General features: G+C 49.2%; 1 protein-coding gene across 7 annotated transcripts in view; it reads left to right on the forward strand.

Annotated features, from left to right (window-relative positions):
* Positions 1-16,997, forward strand: part of AGAP1 (ArfGAP with GTPase domain, ankyrin repeat and PH domain 1) — a 562,160-nt gene that overhangs the window by 438,525 nt on the left and 106,638 nt on the right. For 6 of the 7 annotated variants that reach the window (XM_070780389.1, XM_070780391.1, XM_070780390.1 and 3 more), the window contains one exon: positions 2,729-2,890. The exons of the other annotated variant lie outside the window; for it this stretch is intronic. In XM_070780389.1, coding sequence (XP_070636490.1) covers positions 2,729-2,890 — 162 coding nt within the window. The remainder of the gene's footprint in view (positions 1-2,728; positions 2,891-16,997) is intronic. 7 annotated transcript variants of the gene reach the window in all.

Consider the following 16,997-nt stretch of genomic DNA (forward strand, 5'->3'; position numbering starts at 1 on the left):
GGAGGGGAGTCTATAGGGGAGGAGTCAGACCCAGGGTGAGTGTGCCTTTGGTGGAGAGCAGGCAGCAACTTGGAGAGAAAATGAAGAAGAAATGACCATGTGGATAAAGAGTCAACCTAGAGACCCAGTCTCCTGGAGGCAGGTTCTCCTGCAGGAAGGAGCCGTGGGTTGACTCTTATACCCTTCCCAGGACAGGCTCCCAGAGGCCTTGGCTCCACAGGGGATGGGAAGAAGGTTGACCCTCCTGACTGAGCAGGGATGGGAAAGGCACTGCTGGCCTTAGGACGTCAGGAAGTTGCTTCCTAGGACATTCCTGGAGCTGGGTGTAGAGCTTAAAAGATACAAAGTTGTTTTTTGTTTTTTTATATTTCTTAATACATGCTAAAATGTTCCAGGGGTTCATAAAATAAAAGTATTTTAAATTCATATTTCCAGTATCTCTTTATAAAAATGTTGTTTGCTTATTTGTTTTTGGCTGTGCTGGGTCTTCGTTGCTGCAGAGGCTTTTCTCTAGCTGTGGCGAGTAGGGCGCGGCTCTAGTCGCCACGCTTGGTTTCTCACTGCAGTGGCTTCTCTTGTTCTGAAGCACAAGCTCTCGGCATGTGGGCTTCAGCAGCTGTGGCTCCCAGCCCTAGAGCACAGGCTCATCGGTTACGGCACATGGGCTTCAGCAGCTGTGGCTCCCAGGCCCTGGAGCACAGGCTCATTGGTTACGGCCCATGGGCTTCAGCGGCTGTGGCTCCCAGGCCCTGGAGCACAGACTCATCGGTTACGGCCCACGGGCTTCGTGTAGCTGTGGCTCCCGGGCCTTGGAGCACAGACTCGTCGGTTATGGCCCATGGGCTTCAGCGGCTGTGGCTCCCAGGCCCTAGAGCACAGGCTCATCGGTTACAGCCCACGGGCTTCGTTGTCCCTGTGGCAGGTGGGGTCTCCCCAGATCAGGAATCGAGCCTGTCTCCCCTGCACTGGCAGGAGGAGTCTTTACCACTGGGGCACCAGGGAGACCCTCAAGTATCTTTATATTCAAAATCAGGTCATCCTTCTGTTCAAAACCCTGCAGCGGCTCCCCAGAGTAAGAGCCGGGTCCTAGACAGTGTCTGGGCCCCTTCCTCTCTGATGACACCCTGTCTGAGTCTCCCGCCCTCACTGGCCCTGGCCAGTCTCCCCTCTGTGTTTCTGGGACACCGCCAGCATGCACACCTGGTCTTAGGGCCAGGTTCAGGTGATTTCCTCCTCCCCAAGGTATGCACGTGAGTTCTCATGTCTTCACCATCTTTAATCGTTGGCCCACGTGTTGCCTTCTCATCAAGACCCTCTCTGTACCCACCCCACCCCTCCACCACCTCTGTAATGTCCACTCTCCATGGGCTGCTTTCCCCTTTCACCACCTTGTGACGAAGTCTGGGCTGTGACCCCGCGGCTGTCTCAATGCCACTCAGACAGGGACCTTTGTTATTCTCAGTGGTGCATCCCAGACATCTAGAAAAGTGACTCAAAAGAACAGTAAGTGCTCAAAAGAACATTCGTTGAATGAATGAATGTTTATTAATTCATCACACAGAAGGTTCTGTCTTTTGAGTTAACAAAGATGCTGTGTCATGAAATGATGAATTGTTAGGAGCTTGGAGGTATCTGGATGGTGTTCCTTCATCCCTTTCTCAGTGAACTTGTTTATTCTGCTGAATTGCATGTTCATTTCAGGTCTTTTAAGGGTGTTGTGTTCTTCTCTCTGATAAAGTTAGACATCATTAGTTGAGAGTTTCACTTCCGGTGCACTGGTTTTAACATTTTGTTAAGTAGGTTCAGCGAATCAAAAATTGCCGGGTCTGCCTTGGGCTTCTAAGCACTGTTGCTGGACATTGGTGACACAGGGAGGCGGCCTGCGGCGTCTCACGAGTGATCAGCTGACGTCTGGTCCTACGACGTCTTGAGGGAAGGAGACAGAGAATCAGACATACCTGTATCTTGTGCGTAAGCACACACACGGCTCAACCCCACTTAAGATGACACTCTGCTATGTATTCCTGAGCATGTCTTTCATTCCTAATAGATTATTTGTGAGAAGAGAAAAATAAACAAGTAAACCCCCCCCCACCGCCACTTTCCTTTTCCAGAACTCCAAACATGCAAAAGAGAGAACTTTATAAATCAGATAAAGATGAATATGATATGGTATCACTCATATGTAGAATCTTCCGAACTTATGGTGACCGGGGGAAAGGAGAACGGGTTGGGGCTGACATACGCACATGACTATATATAAAATAGTAACTAAGAAGAACCCACTGTGTCGCACAGGAAGCTCTGCTCAACAGACTGTAGTGACCTATATGGGAAAAGAATCTTAAAAAAAGAGTGGGCGTATGTGTATGTATCACTGACGCACTTTCCTGCACACCTGGAGCTAAAGCAACATTCAAATCAACTCTACTCCAATAAAAAAATTTTTTAAGTAATAAAGTTGGAGAAGCACTGGTCTTAAAAAAAAAAAAAAAAAAAAAAAGGAGGACTTTCAATTCTCCTGAGCAAAAAGAAGATTCCGAAAGGGGCTCCTGCTTTGGAATGGCAGGTGGCATGTTCGGGCACGGGGCGCCCTGACCTCTGAGCCCCCGGTTCGGAGACTGTTTCTGGGGCTTGGTAACTGGAGGAACGTTGCTGTGGTCCTTGGCAGAGTCTGGTTTCTCCGTGCTGACCTCTGCGCTCTTTTCCTTTTCCGGTCCGGCGGCAGACACGGGGCTGGGTGACCCCCTGTGCTCGAGCCCCAGCATTTCCAGCACCGCCAGCCCCAAGCTCGACCCGCCCCCCTCCCCTCACGCCAACAGAAAGAAGCATCGAAGGAAGAAAAGCACGAGCAACTTCAAAGCCGACGGCCTCTCCGGCACCGCTGACGGTAAGGCGCCCCCCCACCCCACCTTCCAAAGACTTTCGGGGGCAGAGTTCACGTTTCTGAAAAGTGATTCTCACTCCTCTCATTCGTAGCATCGTTTACCCTCCGAACCACAAATGCTCGGGGATGCAGGTCACTGCGTGTGCTTTCTATTTACGAGGCGGTGCTGGGGGCCCTCTCTCTCCCCATTGATCCTCCAGACTGCCCAACCACATCAGCTGTCTTACCTCCTAACAGCTGCCGCTGGGTCCATGGTGACACTGGTGGCCCAGCCCCCCAGTCATCCGGGCAGGTTGTTTGGTCTTGCCCGACCTCAGCGAGCTGGGTTCGGGTGTCCACTCCAGCCGAGCTGTGCCCCGTTGTCTTCGTCCAAAAAAGACCAGCCTCCTGATGTAGGAGTCTCCCCTGATCCCCGCTAGACTCAGCTCGAGTTAAGACAGCCGCTCCGACCCTGGCTTCCAGCTTCGGCTGATGATAACCGCCCCCTCTATTAATGCCCATCGCTCTTGTTGTTTTGTGAGCTGCATTAGTATTTCTGTGGGCACCGTCTGTCTTGGTTCTCCTCTGACTTGTTGAAGTCAGGTTTTATGCTCAGGGCTGGGCCCACATGATCTTTCAGAAGTGGCTCCTTCTGATGGAGTTACTTTTTTTTTATTCCTTGGTGTGCGAGTGGAGGTGGACATGCACACAGGGGCATGGTAGGAGGTGAAATCAATACATTGTAATAAACAAGTTAAAGAGATACTGCAAAGGAAAGTTCAAATGTGAGGACACTGTCGTGTAACATGAATAATGATTGGTGAGACCAGTGAGAGTAAAGGAGCCTGGTTTCAGCAAGGATTCCACGTGTGCCAGAAACAACCTTTGTAACTTACGTCCTTTTCTTTCTCTATCTCTGCTGCACTTTTTCGGAGATACTCTTTTGACTGTTCAAACTGCAGGTTTGAGTGTGAAAGAAAGTGCCTGTTCCTTCCTAATATCTGGAGATAAGCTTAAATGAGATAAGCCGCCCATGATGCATTTGTTAGCAAGGCAGGAGCAGAGTTTACAGTACAAGCGCTGTGTCGTTTACCGTAATTCTGTGAGTCCGTAGCATTTTCATTTATAATGAGGAGACCGAGGTTCAGAGTGTCAGGGAGCTTGCTGGAGCTCTCACGGTGCCAGGAAAGAGTCTAGAAGCCCTTTTTCAGTGCCAGTCTTACCATTTTGCCTCCCATAGCTTCCTGCTAACAAGTTTAGCCCATAAAAACGGATTTTCTCCTGTTATGATAAATGAGGATGATTCTGTTACATCAGCAGTGGTGAAAAATAATGATTGTGAATCAAAGCACCCACTCAGACACCACTGGCCTTCCCACTGGAAAATAAATCACCCACAGATGCTGAGCATTGATGCAACGCCTTCCAAAAACTTCAGCAGAAAGCCCCCAGCCACAAATGGGTGGCCACACACCTACCCCCTACAAGAGGACTGGGGTAAAGTCGAGAAGATGCGTGGCCACCGGCCAGGTGGGGAGCAGGTGCCCCACGGGCCCCGGGGAAGAGTAGGATCTGCCTCAGGGGAAGGGCTCAGGCCCATTTCACAGATAAACGTCCACTGTGCTTGCCACGTGTTCCAACGAATGACTTTTGTTAAAAAGGTACCACTTGGTAGAAGCTGATTATCAAGTCCACCTATCACTTCATTACACACATTTCATCCCTTCTAATCATTCCACCCACCTCCTGGCGCAGTGAACACTGTGTGAATAAGATACAGCCTGAAAGTAAATTAGTAGCAGTTGCGCGTTTAATTGGGCTGCCGGTTCAAATCAGCATCTTTGTCATCCAGTGGGTTCGCAGAAAGTTCGAGAAGTGACAGGAGGCTTGTCGGATGCCTGGAATGCTTCCATCTTCCGCTTCCTGCGTTACTGGGGTGGGACTGTGGGCTCTGAGCGATAGCCTGTGTCGAGGCTGAGTCAGGTCCTCAGCCCCAAGCCATCCACAGACCCTTTCATTAAGGGCCTTCCTGCCGAGGTGGTGATGCCAACAGAAAGGCAGATTCAGAAGCACCCAAATTAGAAATCACAACAGCATCTCGGGCATGTTTGATGGGTGTCGGTTGATCTGTGTTCAGAGGTTCAGTGCTAATGACTAGAAAGGACACCGTGCCTCGCTTTGTAGTTAAGAAGACCATCCCTATGATGCCATATCCATGACATCTTTCCACTAGAAAATAAGACCAGTTCTCTGTAAAAAGAAAACGGATCATTTTTCCCTAGGAAAAGTTACCTTCCCAACTGTAAATGAGTCATTTTGGGGAGACAGGCTATATCCAAGGCATATTATTATTATTATTTTTTCACATTTTAACATCTTTGAAGTCAGAATGCATTGTTCAATTGAAATAATTTTAGATTCACAATGATGCACAATTTTTAAAATTTTCTTAATAACTATTAATCAAAGTGTATTGTGGGAACCATCAAAGAGAAGCCTTCTTAAAATGAAAGCTAGGTGTATATTTTTAGAGGATTGTTTAATTTTAATTATTAAAAATATTTATATTTCTCTTTCCTGCAAAGCATTGTGACTTGTTATTGCTAGTATATTCTCTTTGGCTTGACCTCATGCTGAGCAGTTGCAACTGCAGATAGTAAAAAGTTCTCTAGATGATGTCCATGAAGTGGATGAATCATGTAGGTTTTGAGACTCCCTGTTGGATCAGATGACTAGACTCAAATCTATAGAGAATAAGAAACTTTCAGTTCCACTGAGAGTCAGCTATCTCACTCCATGTTCCAGGGAGAACATGGCGCCCTCGGCTGGGTCATTGATGGGAATTTTCCACAGGGACTGTCTGTAGAAGCGTGGGCAGGGTGTGGGAAGAGCTGTAGGTGTGGTGTGGGCCCCCAGGGGGTAACAGGGAAAGGAGGAGCTGGTTATAAGACCCAGAGGGAGGCGTCCGGGGAAGACCTCCATCCGGGGATGTGTCCTTCAACAGAAGGACACATGCCACCTGGTGACCCGGAGGATGAGGAGCCCCAGAGAAGCCCCTGGCCTCCCTGTCCCGGTTGCCCTTGGTCCCCTGCCGCCACCTCCTTGACCAAACCCAGTGAGACACCAAAGACGTCAGAGCTACTGACGCTGCCACCCAGGCCTGCCTCCAAGGGCGGTGGAGGGCAGGCGGGGACGAGCTAGCAGAGGCCATGAGCGCTAGTGCCTTTCCCAGTGCCTCTTACACACCCCTGGGCACCTCTGGGCCCTGATCTAACATCAGTGCAGTAGACCGGAAGTCTCTGTCCCCTGTGGCCCCCCAAGGGCCTGGCCTGAGCCCTGCTGAGGGAGGGGTCGGAGCGCCACGTGTGCACGTCTGAACCGTCCCCCACCAAGCCCGTAAGGGATCCCCACTCTGCCTAGGCTCTCAGCTGAGCACCAAGTTTCTGTCACTGGGCATTTCTTACCTTTGCGGTGTCTTTGTTCAGAAAGTAAAGACTGAAAGTGTGCCTTCATCAAACACTTAACGTTGCCTGAAATTCCAGAAACTCTCTGTCCATGTGGGGACCCTTGGTGCCGTAACGATCTTCCTTCCCTGACTTCCTCGCTGCCCTGGCCCTCATCAGACTCGATTGCAGAGGTTCTTTCCTGCAGAAGAACAGGTCTACACAGGATAGTTGAAAACGGTGTAACCTAAATTAACCAGAACAGTGGTCATCTTCCTGTATTTACAACTTAAAATGAATGGATTGAATCTCATAAATTACGGGAGTAGCAACTGTGACCAAAGAGTTCCTTCATGAATATTTTGAGTTCCAGCGTGGTCGCTGGGTTCAAATATAACCCAGCCCTCATACGTGCTCAGTCGCTCAGGGGTGTCCAACTCTATGACCCCACGGACTGCAGCCTGCCAGGCTCCGTGGAATTCTCCTGTCAAGAATACTGGAGTGGGTTGCCATGCCCTCCTCCAGGGGATCTTGCCGACCCAGGGATTGAACTTGCATCTCTGGCCTCTGCAGGTGGATTCCTTCCCACTGTACCACCTGAGAAGCCCATAGAGAGAGTCAATACCACAGAGTAGTCCAGCCCCTCTGGGGTTGGGAGGGGCTGAGTGTGGAAGAACTGCGAGGTGTGAGCTAGTGGGGGTGGCCTCACGTGTCGTCTAAGGCAGAAGTGCCTTGGAAAGGCGGGGGTGTGTCTGGGTGTTCCCAGCACTGAGAGCTGAGCTGTGTCTTTGGGCGGGTGAGAGCTGGCCGCCGTGGTGCTGACCATGGGAGGACCTTGTGCATGTACCCTACACCCTCTGCATCACCGGTATCAGGCCCCCCACCTGCCTATCTGGAGGCTCCTGCAGATGTGGGTCTGTTCTTTCCATACACGCACTCTCTAAAAATATGTGAGCATTTCCCAGTTCCGTGGCCCCATTTGTAATGATAAAAACACTTTTGTGATGTCTTTACCAGGGAAAACTAGACCATTCGTGAAGAATGTCAGCAATGGGGCACTTCACTGCTGAGTATAACTTTGAGGGTAAGCTTCTCAGAAACCAGCAGCCTCCAGGCTTCCCACGAAAAACGTGAAGGCGGCATTTAGCTTTAAAAAAAAAATAATCTTTTGCATCATGAATACTACTTGTATTCTTATTTAATAGACCATCGGGAACAATGGGATTAAAATATCAGCGATAGTCTCGATTTTAAATTGAATTTGACTTGCTCAGAATTATTAGTTATATTTAAGAAAATGGGTAGGTTCAGATCTGGGGGCTAAACTCTACAGTGATTACAGACCAACCAAAGTGAATTCATAGTTAGGGAGTTTGGGATGGACTTGTACACACTGCTTTATTTAAGACGGATAACTCCAGGGACCGACTGTTTAGGGAACTTTGCTCCATGTTATGTGGCAGCCTGGATGGGAGAGGAGCTTTGGGGAGAATGGATATGTGTGTATGTATAATGTATGGCTGAGCTGCCCTGCTGTCCACCTGAAACTGTCACAATGCTGTGAATTGGCTGTACCCCAATATAAAAGTTTTTTTAAAAAAAGAAACATAAACTCAGATGTGGGGAAGGAGAGCGGTGAGCCAGCACGAGGGGCATGAGGGCGTCCTAACTGTGTTCAAGCCATGGAAAGACGGTCCCAGCGCGTCCTGGGTGGCCCTGACGGAGATCACTGGGACTAGTGGGTGGAACCTTCAAGGAAGCGGATTTTGGTTCAGATATTAAAAGGAAAACTTTGTCCGAGCCGGGGCTGCCCCGAGAGGCAAGGTTCCAGGTCCCCCTACGGCAAGTTCAGCACTGGTTGGGCCACCGTAGTAAAACCTAGGTTATGGAAGGATGCGAGCCCCAGGGGCCCTGGGCTCATGGCCAGAGTCAAGTTGAAGGGCGTGTGCCTGGATATCCCGTGGGCAGTGGGGATTTTGCAGATCATTAATGACTTGCCATCTTTTGCCGTTGCCTTTGAGTTGCCATCCGTTCTGGGTATTCTTCTTATCCAGGGTCCAGGAGAGAGGTTATCATGGCTGAAACTGTGCCAGTCATCTCTGCAGTCCCGGTTCCGGGTCCCGAATCGGGTAGTTCTCGTTAGTTTTATAACATTCATGCAAGTTTGCATCAGGCGTTAATTTCCCTGTTTCCCCAGTGAAAAGGCAGAAGTAGAGAGAGGTTAAGTGGCTTTCTTGTCCAGGGTCAGGTTGCTGGTAGGTGACAGAACTGTCTCTTGATTCTCTGCCTCAAGCTCTTTCCACCAGGCAAAAAGCAAGTCTTTGAGGTGTGTGGAGCGGCTTTTAAATCTAGGAGTGGGGCAGGCAGAGTGGCTTCCTTGATATTTCTCAGATTCCATGTAAAGACCCTGACTTTTATATGGATCATCAAATTCAGAGGTGGTAGAGAAAAGATGTTTCTTTAAAAATGCGGGACCAGTCTGGATTTACCCAATCTTATTATACAAGAGAGGACTCAGAAATCTTGTTGTTGTTGGGGTTTTTGTTTGTTTCTTTGTTACTGTTTTCTTTTTGTTTGCTTTTTTAATTTTTTTTTTGTCCCCTTGGGTTCTTGGTGCTTTGTTCTAAAGGTCTCAGAAGGGAATTTATTTTATCCTTCTCATCTCCATCCCTTGGTTGTTCATTCTGAGTCTTTTTAGACCCATTGTATGGTTGATCGTGGATGAACACTGAAATATTACTCGGTAGAGGAAACATCACAATGAATTGCGCATCGCAGCTGCACCCACTAAGCCATCCGAAGTGAGGCCTCCAGCATGGTTACAAATTTCATTATCTCCAGTTAGCAGAGGTCAGATGAGACTTAGTCTTCCTCTGTTCTTTCAAAGCACAGCCTAAAGTTGTGAATCATTTTATTCTTTCATCAAATACCATACAACAAGCACAGAGAAGCTCTGTGTGTTTGGCTCAGTGGGAAACAAGACAAATAAAAATCAGTTCCTCTCTCACCCCAAGGCATTCAGTGCCTTAATATGGGAATAAGACACACACCAAGGGGACTTCCCTTGTGGTCCAGTGGTTGAGAGTTCGCCTTCCAGTACAGGGGATGCCGGTTCCATCCCTGGTCAGGAAACCAGGAACCAGAGTCCCACATGCCGAGGAGGTACTAAGCCCACTCACTGCAGCTGCTGAGCTCGTGTGCTCGATGTGCATCACAACAAAAGAAAATAAGTAAATATATTTTTTTAATAAGATATGCCCCAGGGACTATACCTGTGATTTCAGGCAGAATATGTAAGAAGGGCACAGGTGGTCCAGAAGAAAGATAAACCAGCAGTGAGTTGTAAAAGTCAGGGAGAGCTAACAGGTAGAACTTCATGTTAGATTCTGCAAATGTAATACACAATGGTTATCTTAGTTAATAAAATGCCACAAAAGGCATCACTCTTTGATTAAATGTCATTATTTACAGCAGCCTAAAACCCCAGTGGTAGTGATTGAATTAGTCACAAAACAGTTTCATTTTCACTTCAGTCAGTTCAGTTCAGTCACTCAGTCACGTCCAATTCTTTGTGACCCCATATACTGCAGCACGCCAGGCCTTCTTGTCCATCAACAACTCCCAGAGTTTACTCACTCATGTCCATCAAGTCGGTGATGCCATCCAACCGTCTCCTCCTCTGTCGTCCTCGTCTTCTCCTCTGTCGTCCCCATCTCCTCCTCTGTCGTCCCCTTCTCCTCCTTCCCGCAAGAAAACAGATGTTGCTGTAATTGATCAGTGTCCTTTCATCATAGGAAGAAAGTTTTTTTAATTAGTTGATATTTTGGAAGACACTTGGAGAGGAAATGAAGAATTCTGCAGGAGCATGGTACAACTTTTTTCCCTACATACTCATTTTTACAGAAAAGCAGCAGCTGCAGGTGCGTGGGGGCTCAGGTTCATCCGTGACCAGTGGGTGATGCTGAGTGTCGGGCAGTTGGGAGCATTGCTGGGTCATTTGGGGATTTGGCAGGGCAGTTTGTTTCTTTTGTTATTCAGGCGTCTTTTCACCATGATGCTCTGACCTTTCCTCTGTGGGCACAGTTAACACGCTGGTTGCTCCATGTTACATGCAATGGAGGACACGTGACTGCCAAGAAACATGATGATGACCAAGAACCTGCCACTATGGGGCCTTTCTCATGGGATTTTGTGTTATTTGGAAGTGGTTAGTGGGGGAAGTCGGAGAAGGCAGTGGCACCCCACTCCAGTACTCTTGCCTGGAAAATCCCATGGATGGAGGAGCCTGGTAGGCTGCAGTCCATGGGGTCGCTAAGAGTCAGACACGACTGAGCGGCTTCACTTTCACTTTTCACTTTCATGCATTGGAGAAGGAAATGGCAACCCACTCCAGTGTTCTTGCCTGGAGAATCCCAGGGACGGGGGAGCCTGGTGGGCTGCCGTCTGTGGGGTCGCACAGAGTCAGACACGACTGAAGCGACTCAGCAGCAGCAGCGGTGAAAATCAGAGAAGACTGAAAGCCGTCAGGCGTCGCCATCATGGGTCACTCTTGGATCTCCTACCTTGTAAACGCTGCAGCAGTGTGTCTGCTCCGTGTTATAATCTTGGCAGCTGCCGTCCGTGGAAGGAAAGCCAGTCAGAGGTCTCCACCATCCTCTCCATCAAAATTCCACGATCAACCGTATTTCCTCCTAGCAGTAAAGACCCCTTCATGGAACCTCCTTGTTAGGAAACTAGTTGGAGTGCCTCTGAATCTTTGAACTGAGTAGTTAATTAGAGTGAATGTGAAATAAAGAGAACTGTAACATCTTCCTAGAAGATTTCCCCACAACGCGGGACCTTTGATGAGGGGGCCAGGATGGCTGGGGTTCTTTGCCCTTGAGGCAGACGTGGTAGGAAACACTGGATATCCTGATGGACTTGCCTACTCCCCACAAACCAGATCATTTTTCCTGAGAGAGTTCTCAGGTGGTAACTCCAGCTTCCACAAGAATGAACTTGCTAAAATTGAGTAGATGTGGGTTTACTCTAGACATTGACATCCTAGATGGGGCGCAGTTGACTCAAAAGCCATCCTGCAGGGTTCAGTCCTTCCAGCACAAACACACACAAGCTGGCAGCGCTCACAGATCCTTTGTGGAAGGCTGCGGGTCGGAAATAAACAAAGATGAGTTGATCACAGCAGGAGAAGCCAGATCAGACGATTCCCATCATGATGAGCCGACAACAAGAGAAGGACTTTTTGGTCCTTTTTTTTTTTTTAAGTACACGCAAACGAAAGCGTTAGATTGAGTTCCATGAAAGTGCATTAATCACCTAGTGCAGGCCAAGAGCTATGCCTAGGACTGGATGGAAGAGTGACTGAGGTGGCCCCTGCCTTCAGAATGCCCACTGTCCAGTGGAGAAAGCGGGTCTGTAAACAAACGGCGGCCACCGGAGCAGCCTGTGCAGGAAGCCCAAGGGACCCCAGCCTAGCACCTTGGGTCCTGGAGGCACCAGCATGAAATATCTGCTATTCAAAAAAAAGGGAGGAAAGCACAAAAAGTGAACACATGAGAAATCTTGGTATAAGACGGCTTGGGGGCGTCCCAGGTGGCGCCAGTGGTAAAGAGCCTGCCTGCCAGTGCAGGTGACGTGAGAGACGTGGGTTCGATCCCTGGGTCGGGAAGATCCCCGGAGGAGGGCATGGCAACCCACTCTGGTAGTTTGCCTGGAGAATCCCACGGAGAGAGGAGCCTGGTGGGGCTACAGTCTCCATGGGGTCACAAAGGGTCAGACACGACTGAAGCAGCTGAGCACACACACACAGGTGGCTTGGAGCTCCAGCCACAGACACCCCTGGTGCAGCAGGACACACTCCACTGCCTGCCATACAGACGAGCAGACTCGCCTTTGAAAAATGCAGACTGTTCTCAAGCTTGCTTTCTACGTGTACAGGTCTGCTGCAGAGCCCTCCTTTTACTGACCCTAACGCTTGGAGTCCTTTTTCTGCACAAGCCTCTCACAGCCTCCAGTGTCCATCAGCAGAACCCAGCATGGGCGTTGTCCTTCAGGAGCCCTGAATTGGATTTCTGCCTGGGTGGAGAGACCCCTCCCAAGTCAAACTGACTTTTAGGGGATCCTCAGATAATTTCTCACCTTCTTGATGTTCTCAGAATAATGGTAGAGCTGTCAGAGTCTTTGGAGAGCGTTTCATTAGCCATGAAATCAGGAGTGTGACGTGATCTGCTCAGACCAACGTCCAGGAAGGGCAGGCCGAGCGCAGGCCACTGGTGTGTTCTTCGCCATCGGATGGCTTGTGTCCTTCTTCTCCTTTTGCCTTCCGCGTGTATTTTATCACAAAGGGATGCAAACGGAAGCCGTCATGCTCAGAAGATAGACATGATGGCATGTCTACATCTCTTCAGTCTCTGCCTCATGCAGCCCCCAGACCCGCAGATGCTCTACATTAGACACAAGCGTCCGGGCGACTTCAGGAGATAAAGGCACCCGGGAGGCTTGTACTCAGATGTTCTAGCTGAGTACACTGCCTCTGTGCCCCCGGCCCTAACAATAATGAAACGAGGCTGTGTTTTATCTCACGTGTAGAGGCGACTTCATTCCTCTTCCTGAAGATATAAAACATACCAACAAAAAGGATGGAGACGAAATGCAAAATGCAGTCTGTGTAAAAGCAACTCGGCAAACAGGAAATATCAAATAAAAACTCCATATGCTTTGGGTCTCAGTCTGGTTTAGCCGCCATAACAGAACTGCAGACCAGGTGGCTTAAACAGCAGAAAGTTATTCCTTTCCATTCTGGAGGCTGCATCGTTCAAGATCAAGGTGCAGGCCCACTGGGTTCCTGGCCTGCAGGGTCAGCTTTCTCACCATGGCCTTTCCTCGATGCACAGAGAGCGCTCTCTCTCCCCTTCTTGGAAAGGCATTAACCATGTTCTTTGGGCCCCACCATCATCTTCAGATGTCGTCACATTGCGGGTGATGAACAGCAGACGAACTTTGGGAGGACACAGACGTTCAGTTCATAAAGCCTGTGACCTCTTCCTGTGTGTGGGATTCTTGGATCCAGTCACTCTACAAATCACCACCCACTGTGTTCACTGCCCTCAGCCTCCCCAGGGTCTTGGGTCCCTTGTTGGAATAGGTCTCTAAGCCCCCAGGGAAGAAGCCGTGGTTCAGTGACTGCTCTTAAACAGGTGTTACTTCATTGCATCCTTCATACAACCCATAGTGTCAGACGGGGAGGTGGCGTCATCTACTGTTTTCCCAAGTGAGGACTACAGTTGGGTGATGTGAAGTGATTTGCCGGAGGCGGGCAGGTGAGTGTGACTTGGGGGTCTGCCTCAGGCCTCTGGGACTCAGAAGTCTGCGTGATCTGCCTTGCATCTACCTGTGCTGTCCACCTGGCCAGGCCCTCAGTGGCTCAGGCGTGACGAGGAGTCTTCTGCAGGCATGGCTCAGCCCTGAGGCTCCTGGAGAGGCTTCTCCCCATCGCAGCCGGGTGCCCACCACCCCCACCAAGGCCCTTAAAGAACCTGGAAGCAGCGATTCCTTTACTAGCTTTGACCTCAGCCTCTTTTCTCGGGACCCCGTTATGACACGGCTTCTTCACAGACAACATGGCTCTTGCTGCATGCGTCTGTGGCAGGGGGTGTACATTCCAGGAAGGCTGAGGATCACTACCTCAGCTGCTTTGCAGACAATTAGAACACACAGGATTAGAGAACGTCCAAGGGACATGACGTAACTTTTTTTGGACTTAAGGATGTTTGACTCAGAGGCAGTCAGCCCAGCTTTTAAGTTCATTATGAGGACGATGTCCTTTGTGGGCTTTTGGAGTTGGGGAGTGAGCGTGTTTAAGGACAGTCGGAGGCAGGAGGGGAGCTTTTGATCTCGCTCCCCGTCATTCATTGGAACCCTGCCTTGGGCTGATCTAAGTCTGATCAGATGTCCGTCTCATCTTGCTGGCGGGTCTGATCTCCAGGCACTCGCCCTCGAGCGGGTGTGGCTTGAGATGAACTCGGTGTGTTTATTTAGGAATCTTTGCTAATGCGCCCCTGCCTTTCAACTCCACCCCTTTCTCATCTCAGACACATGACGGGGCCGCAGGTATTAAGCCCAGGATGTTAACCGCCAATGAAAGAAGAAGGTACGGCGAAAAACTTCAGTCGTCACCCCTGAGATGCACACACAACCTAACAAGCCTCCTTTTGTACTCGGGACATGGAGAAAATTGGCCATTTGTCTGTGGGGTAATGGGCTTTGCTGCCGCAAGAGCATCTCTCAAATGGTTAAATTCAATGACATTATCTCCGAGTTCATGAAAGCCACTGCCGCACACAGTTTAATTCTATTTAATTTTTTTAAAAGGAGGGGAAAAAAAAAAGCAGGAGGGAAAATGTTTTAGTTTCTCTTCAGCTGATGTCTCCCTGCTTCTTCTTAAAAGTGCCTTTCTAGTTGCCGTGCGGTGATGTGATCATTATCTGCCACCTCGTCGCCTTGCCGCCTCTGCATGCAGTAAAATACAAAAAAAAAAAAAAGAGAGAGAGACAGACCGCGAGAGCTTGTGAAGTATGAGTTCCTATCCGAAGACTCATTGCCTGCGATCCGTACCGCTTGACAGTAATGATCTTATTACAGTACTCTGGACCTTGAAGAGATTTCGTGAGGAGAGCGAAAGGACAAGCCTCCATGTAATCAAGTGGTGCTGAATATTCCACGCGTTTCTGATCACCCGCTGATTGGCCACCGTTCTAGCCCATCTTCTAGTCAATTATGCATGGCCCCTGTGCTCCTCGCCTAGTCAGAGACATTGATGGCTCTTGTCTGGGTTCTGGCAGGCAGCCAGGGGGTTTGAAGCGCCACACACACCGTCCTCCCAGGATAAGTGCTTTTTTCGTTGGAATTGATTACCTTTCTTTGAGTTTTGCCTAATAGCAAAACTGCATTTGGAGAGGACTTCAGGTGAAAAACGGACACATTAGCCGTTGAGAGCATCCGAACTCCTAGTCAATTTTGTAGGCTTCCCTTGTCTCCATCTAATTTCTGTTTAATGGGAGCGTGTTGGAGAATGCTGGACGTGTTTCACGGCACTGGCCGCCCAGCACACGTGTAGCCTGGGGAGGACCTCAGGGACGGGACCTCGGTGGTTCAGATTCCTGAATTAATCCAGGTGCCGTCTCAAGCTTGGGGAGATAGATCTCTTGTCGGTGAGTTTCCGTCTCGGCAAAAAGCTTTAATTAGCTAGAGATATTTCCGTCTGTAGGAAAAGAAGTAATGAGTTCTTCCTGCCATCCACTGGCCTGCCTTTAGTCCTTGTGGGGAGTGTGTCCACGTGCCTGGGTGTGGTGACCTCTGCTGCCTGTGCCCAGAGGACTGTCCCCTGTCCCCTCGCCCTCTCTCCAGCTGTGTACCCCCTGTTACCGGTCTCCAAGCATCAGTCGCTTATTTGTGTCTGACTCTTTGCGACTCTGTGGACTGGCACACTGTAGCTGACCAGGCTCCTCCGTCCATGGGATTCTCCAGGCAAGGATACTGGAGTGGGTTGCCATTTCCTCCTCCAATCAGTCTCCAAGCCTAGTGAGATTTGAAAGGATGGGATTTTTTTCCTGCCAGAATGATTGCTTGATGCTGCCTATTATGAAACTACTGGTTAAGCACATGTTAATACGTTTGAGAAAAAACTGTCATAAGTCAAGATTTTTTGCTTCCAAATTCAGATTCTTGATATGTAGAATGTCCATTGAGTCAATGATGCCATCCAACCGTCTCATCCTCTGTTGCCCCCTTCTCCTCCTGCCCTCAATCTTTCCCAGCATCAGGGTCTTTTCCAATGAGGCGGCCAAAGTATTGGAACTTGAGTGTCAGTCCTTCCAGTGAATGTTCAGGGTAGATTTACTTTAGGAAATTCCCAAGGGCTCGGTGCACCCCGTATGGGAGCTGTAGAAGGCGGAATCTTGAGTTACACACTGGGTACCTCGATACCCTGATTTGACTCTTCATGACTGAGGAGTGGGTGTTATAGCTTCGTTCTTTGACTTGGTCTTCATTTGGACCGGTCTTCTTTGTGCAGCGGGAGTGGTTTTCCTCTTCAGTTGACTCTGCAGAATCAGGGTGTACTGTAGGCATGGTCACTCAGCAGCCCTGAGAGAAACTACTGGAGTCCGTAACTTCATGTTCTGCATACACTCATACACACAGACACACAAGTGTACTCACACACATGGACACACAAACGCACTCACACACACACATACACAAATGCACTCAACACACAGACACACAAATGCACTCACACATACAGACATTCAAATGCACTCACACACACAGACACACACAAATGCACTCACACACACAGACACACAAACTCACTCACACACAGACACAAATGCACTCACATACACACACACGAATGCACTCACACACACACATACACGAATGCACTCAACACACAGACACACAAATGCACTCACACATACAGACATTCAAATGCACTCACACACACAGACACACAAACTCACTCACACACAGACACAAATGCACTCACACACACACACGAATGCACTCACATACACACATACACGAATGCACTCTACACACAGACACACAAATGCACTCACACATACAGACATTCAAATGCACTCACACACACAGACACACAAATGCACTCACATACACACACACGAATG

This window comes from Bos indicus, chromosome 3, assembly GCF_029378745.1.
Source record: "Bos indicus isolate NIAB-ARS_2022 breed Sahiwal x Tharparkar chromosome 3, NIAB-ARS_B.indTharparkar_mat_pri_1.0, whole genome shotgun sequence".
Classification (NCBI taxonomy): Eukaryota; Metazoa; Chordata; class Mammalia; order Artiodactyla; family Bovidae; genus Bos; species Bos indicus.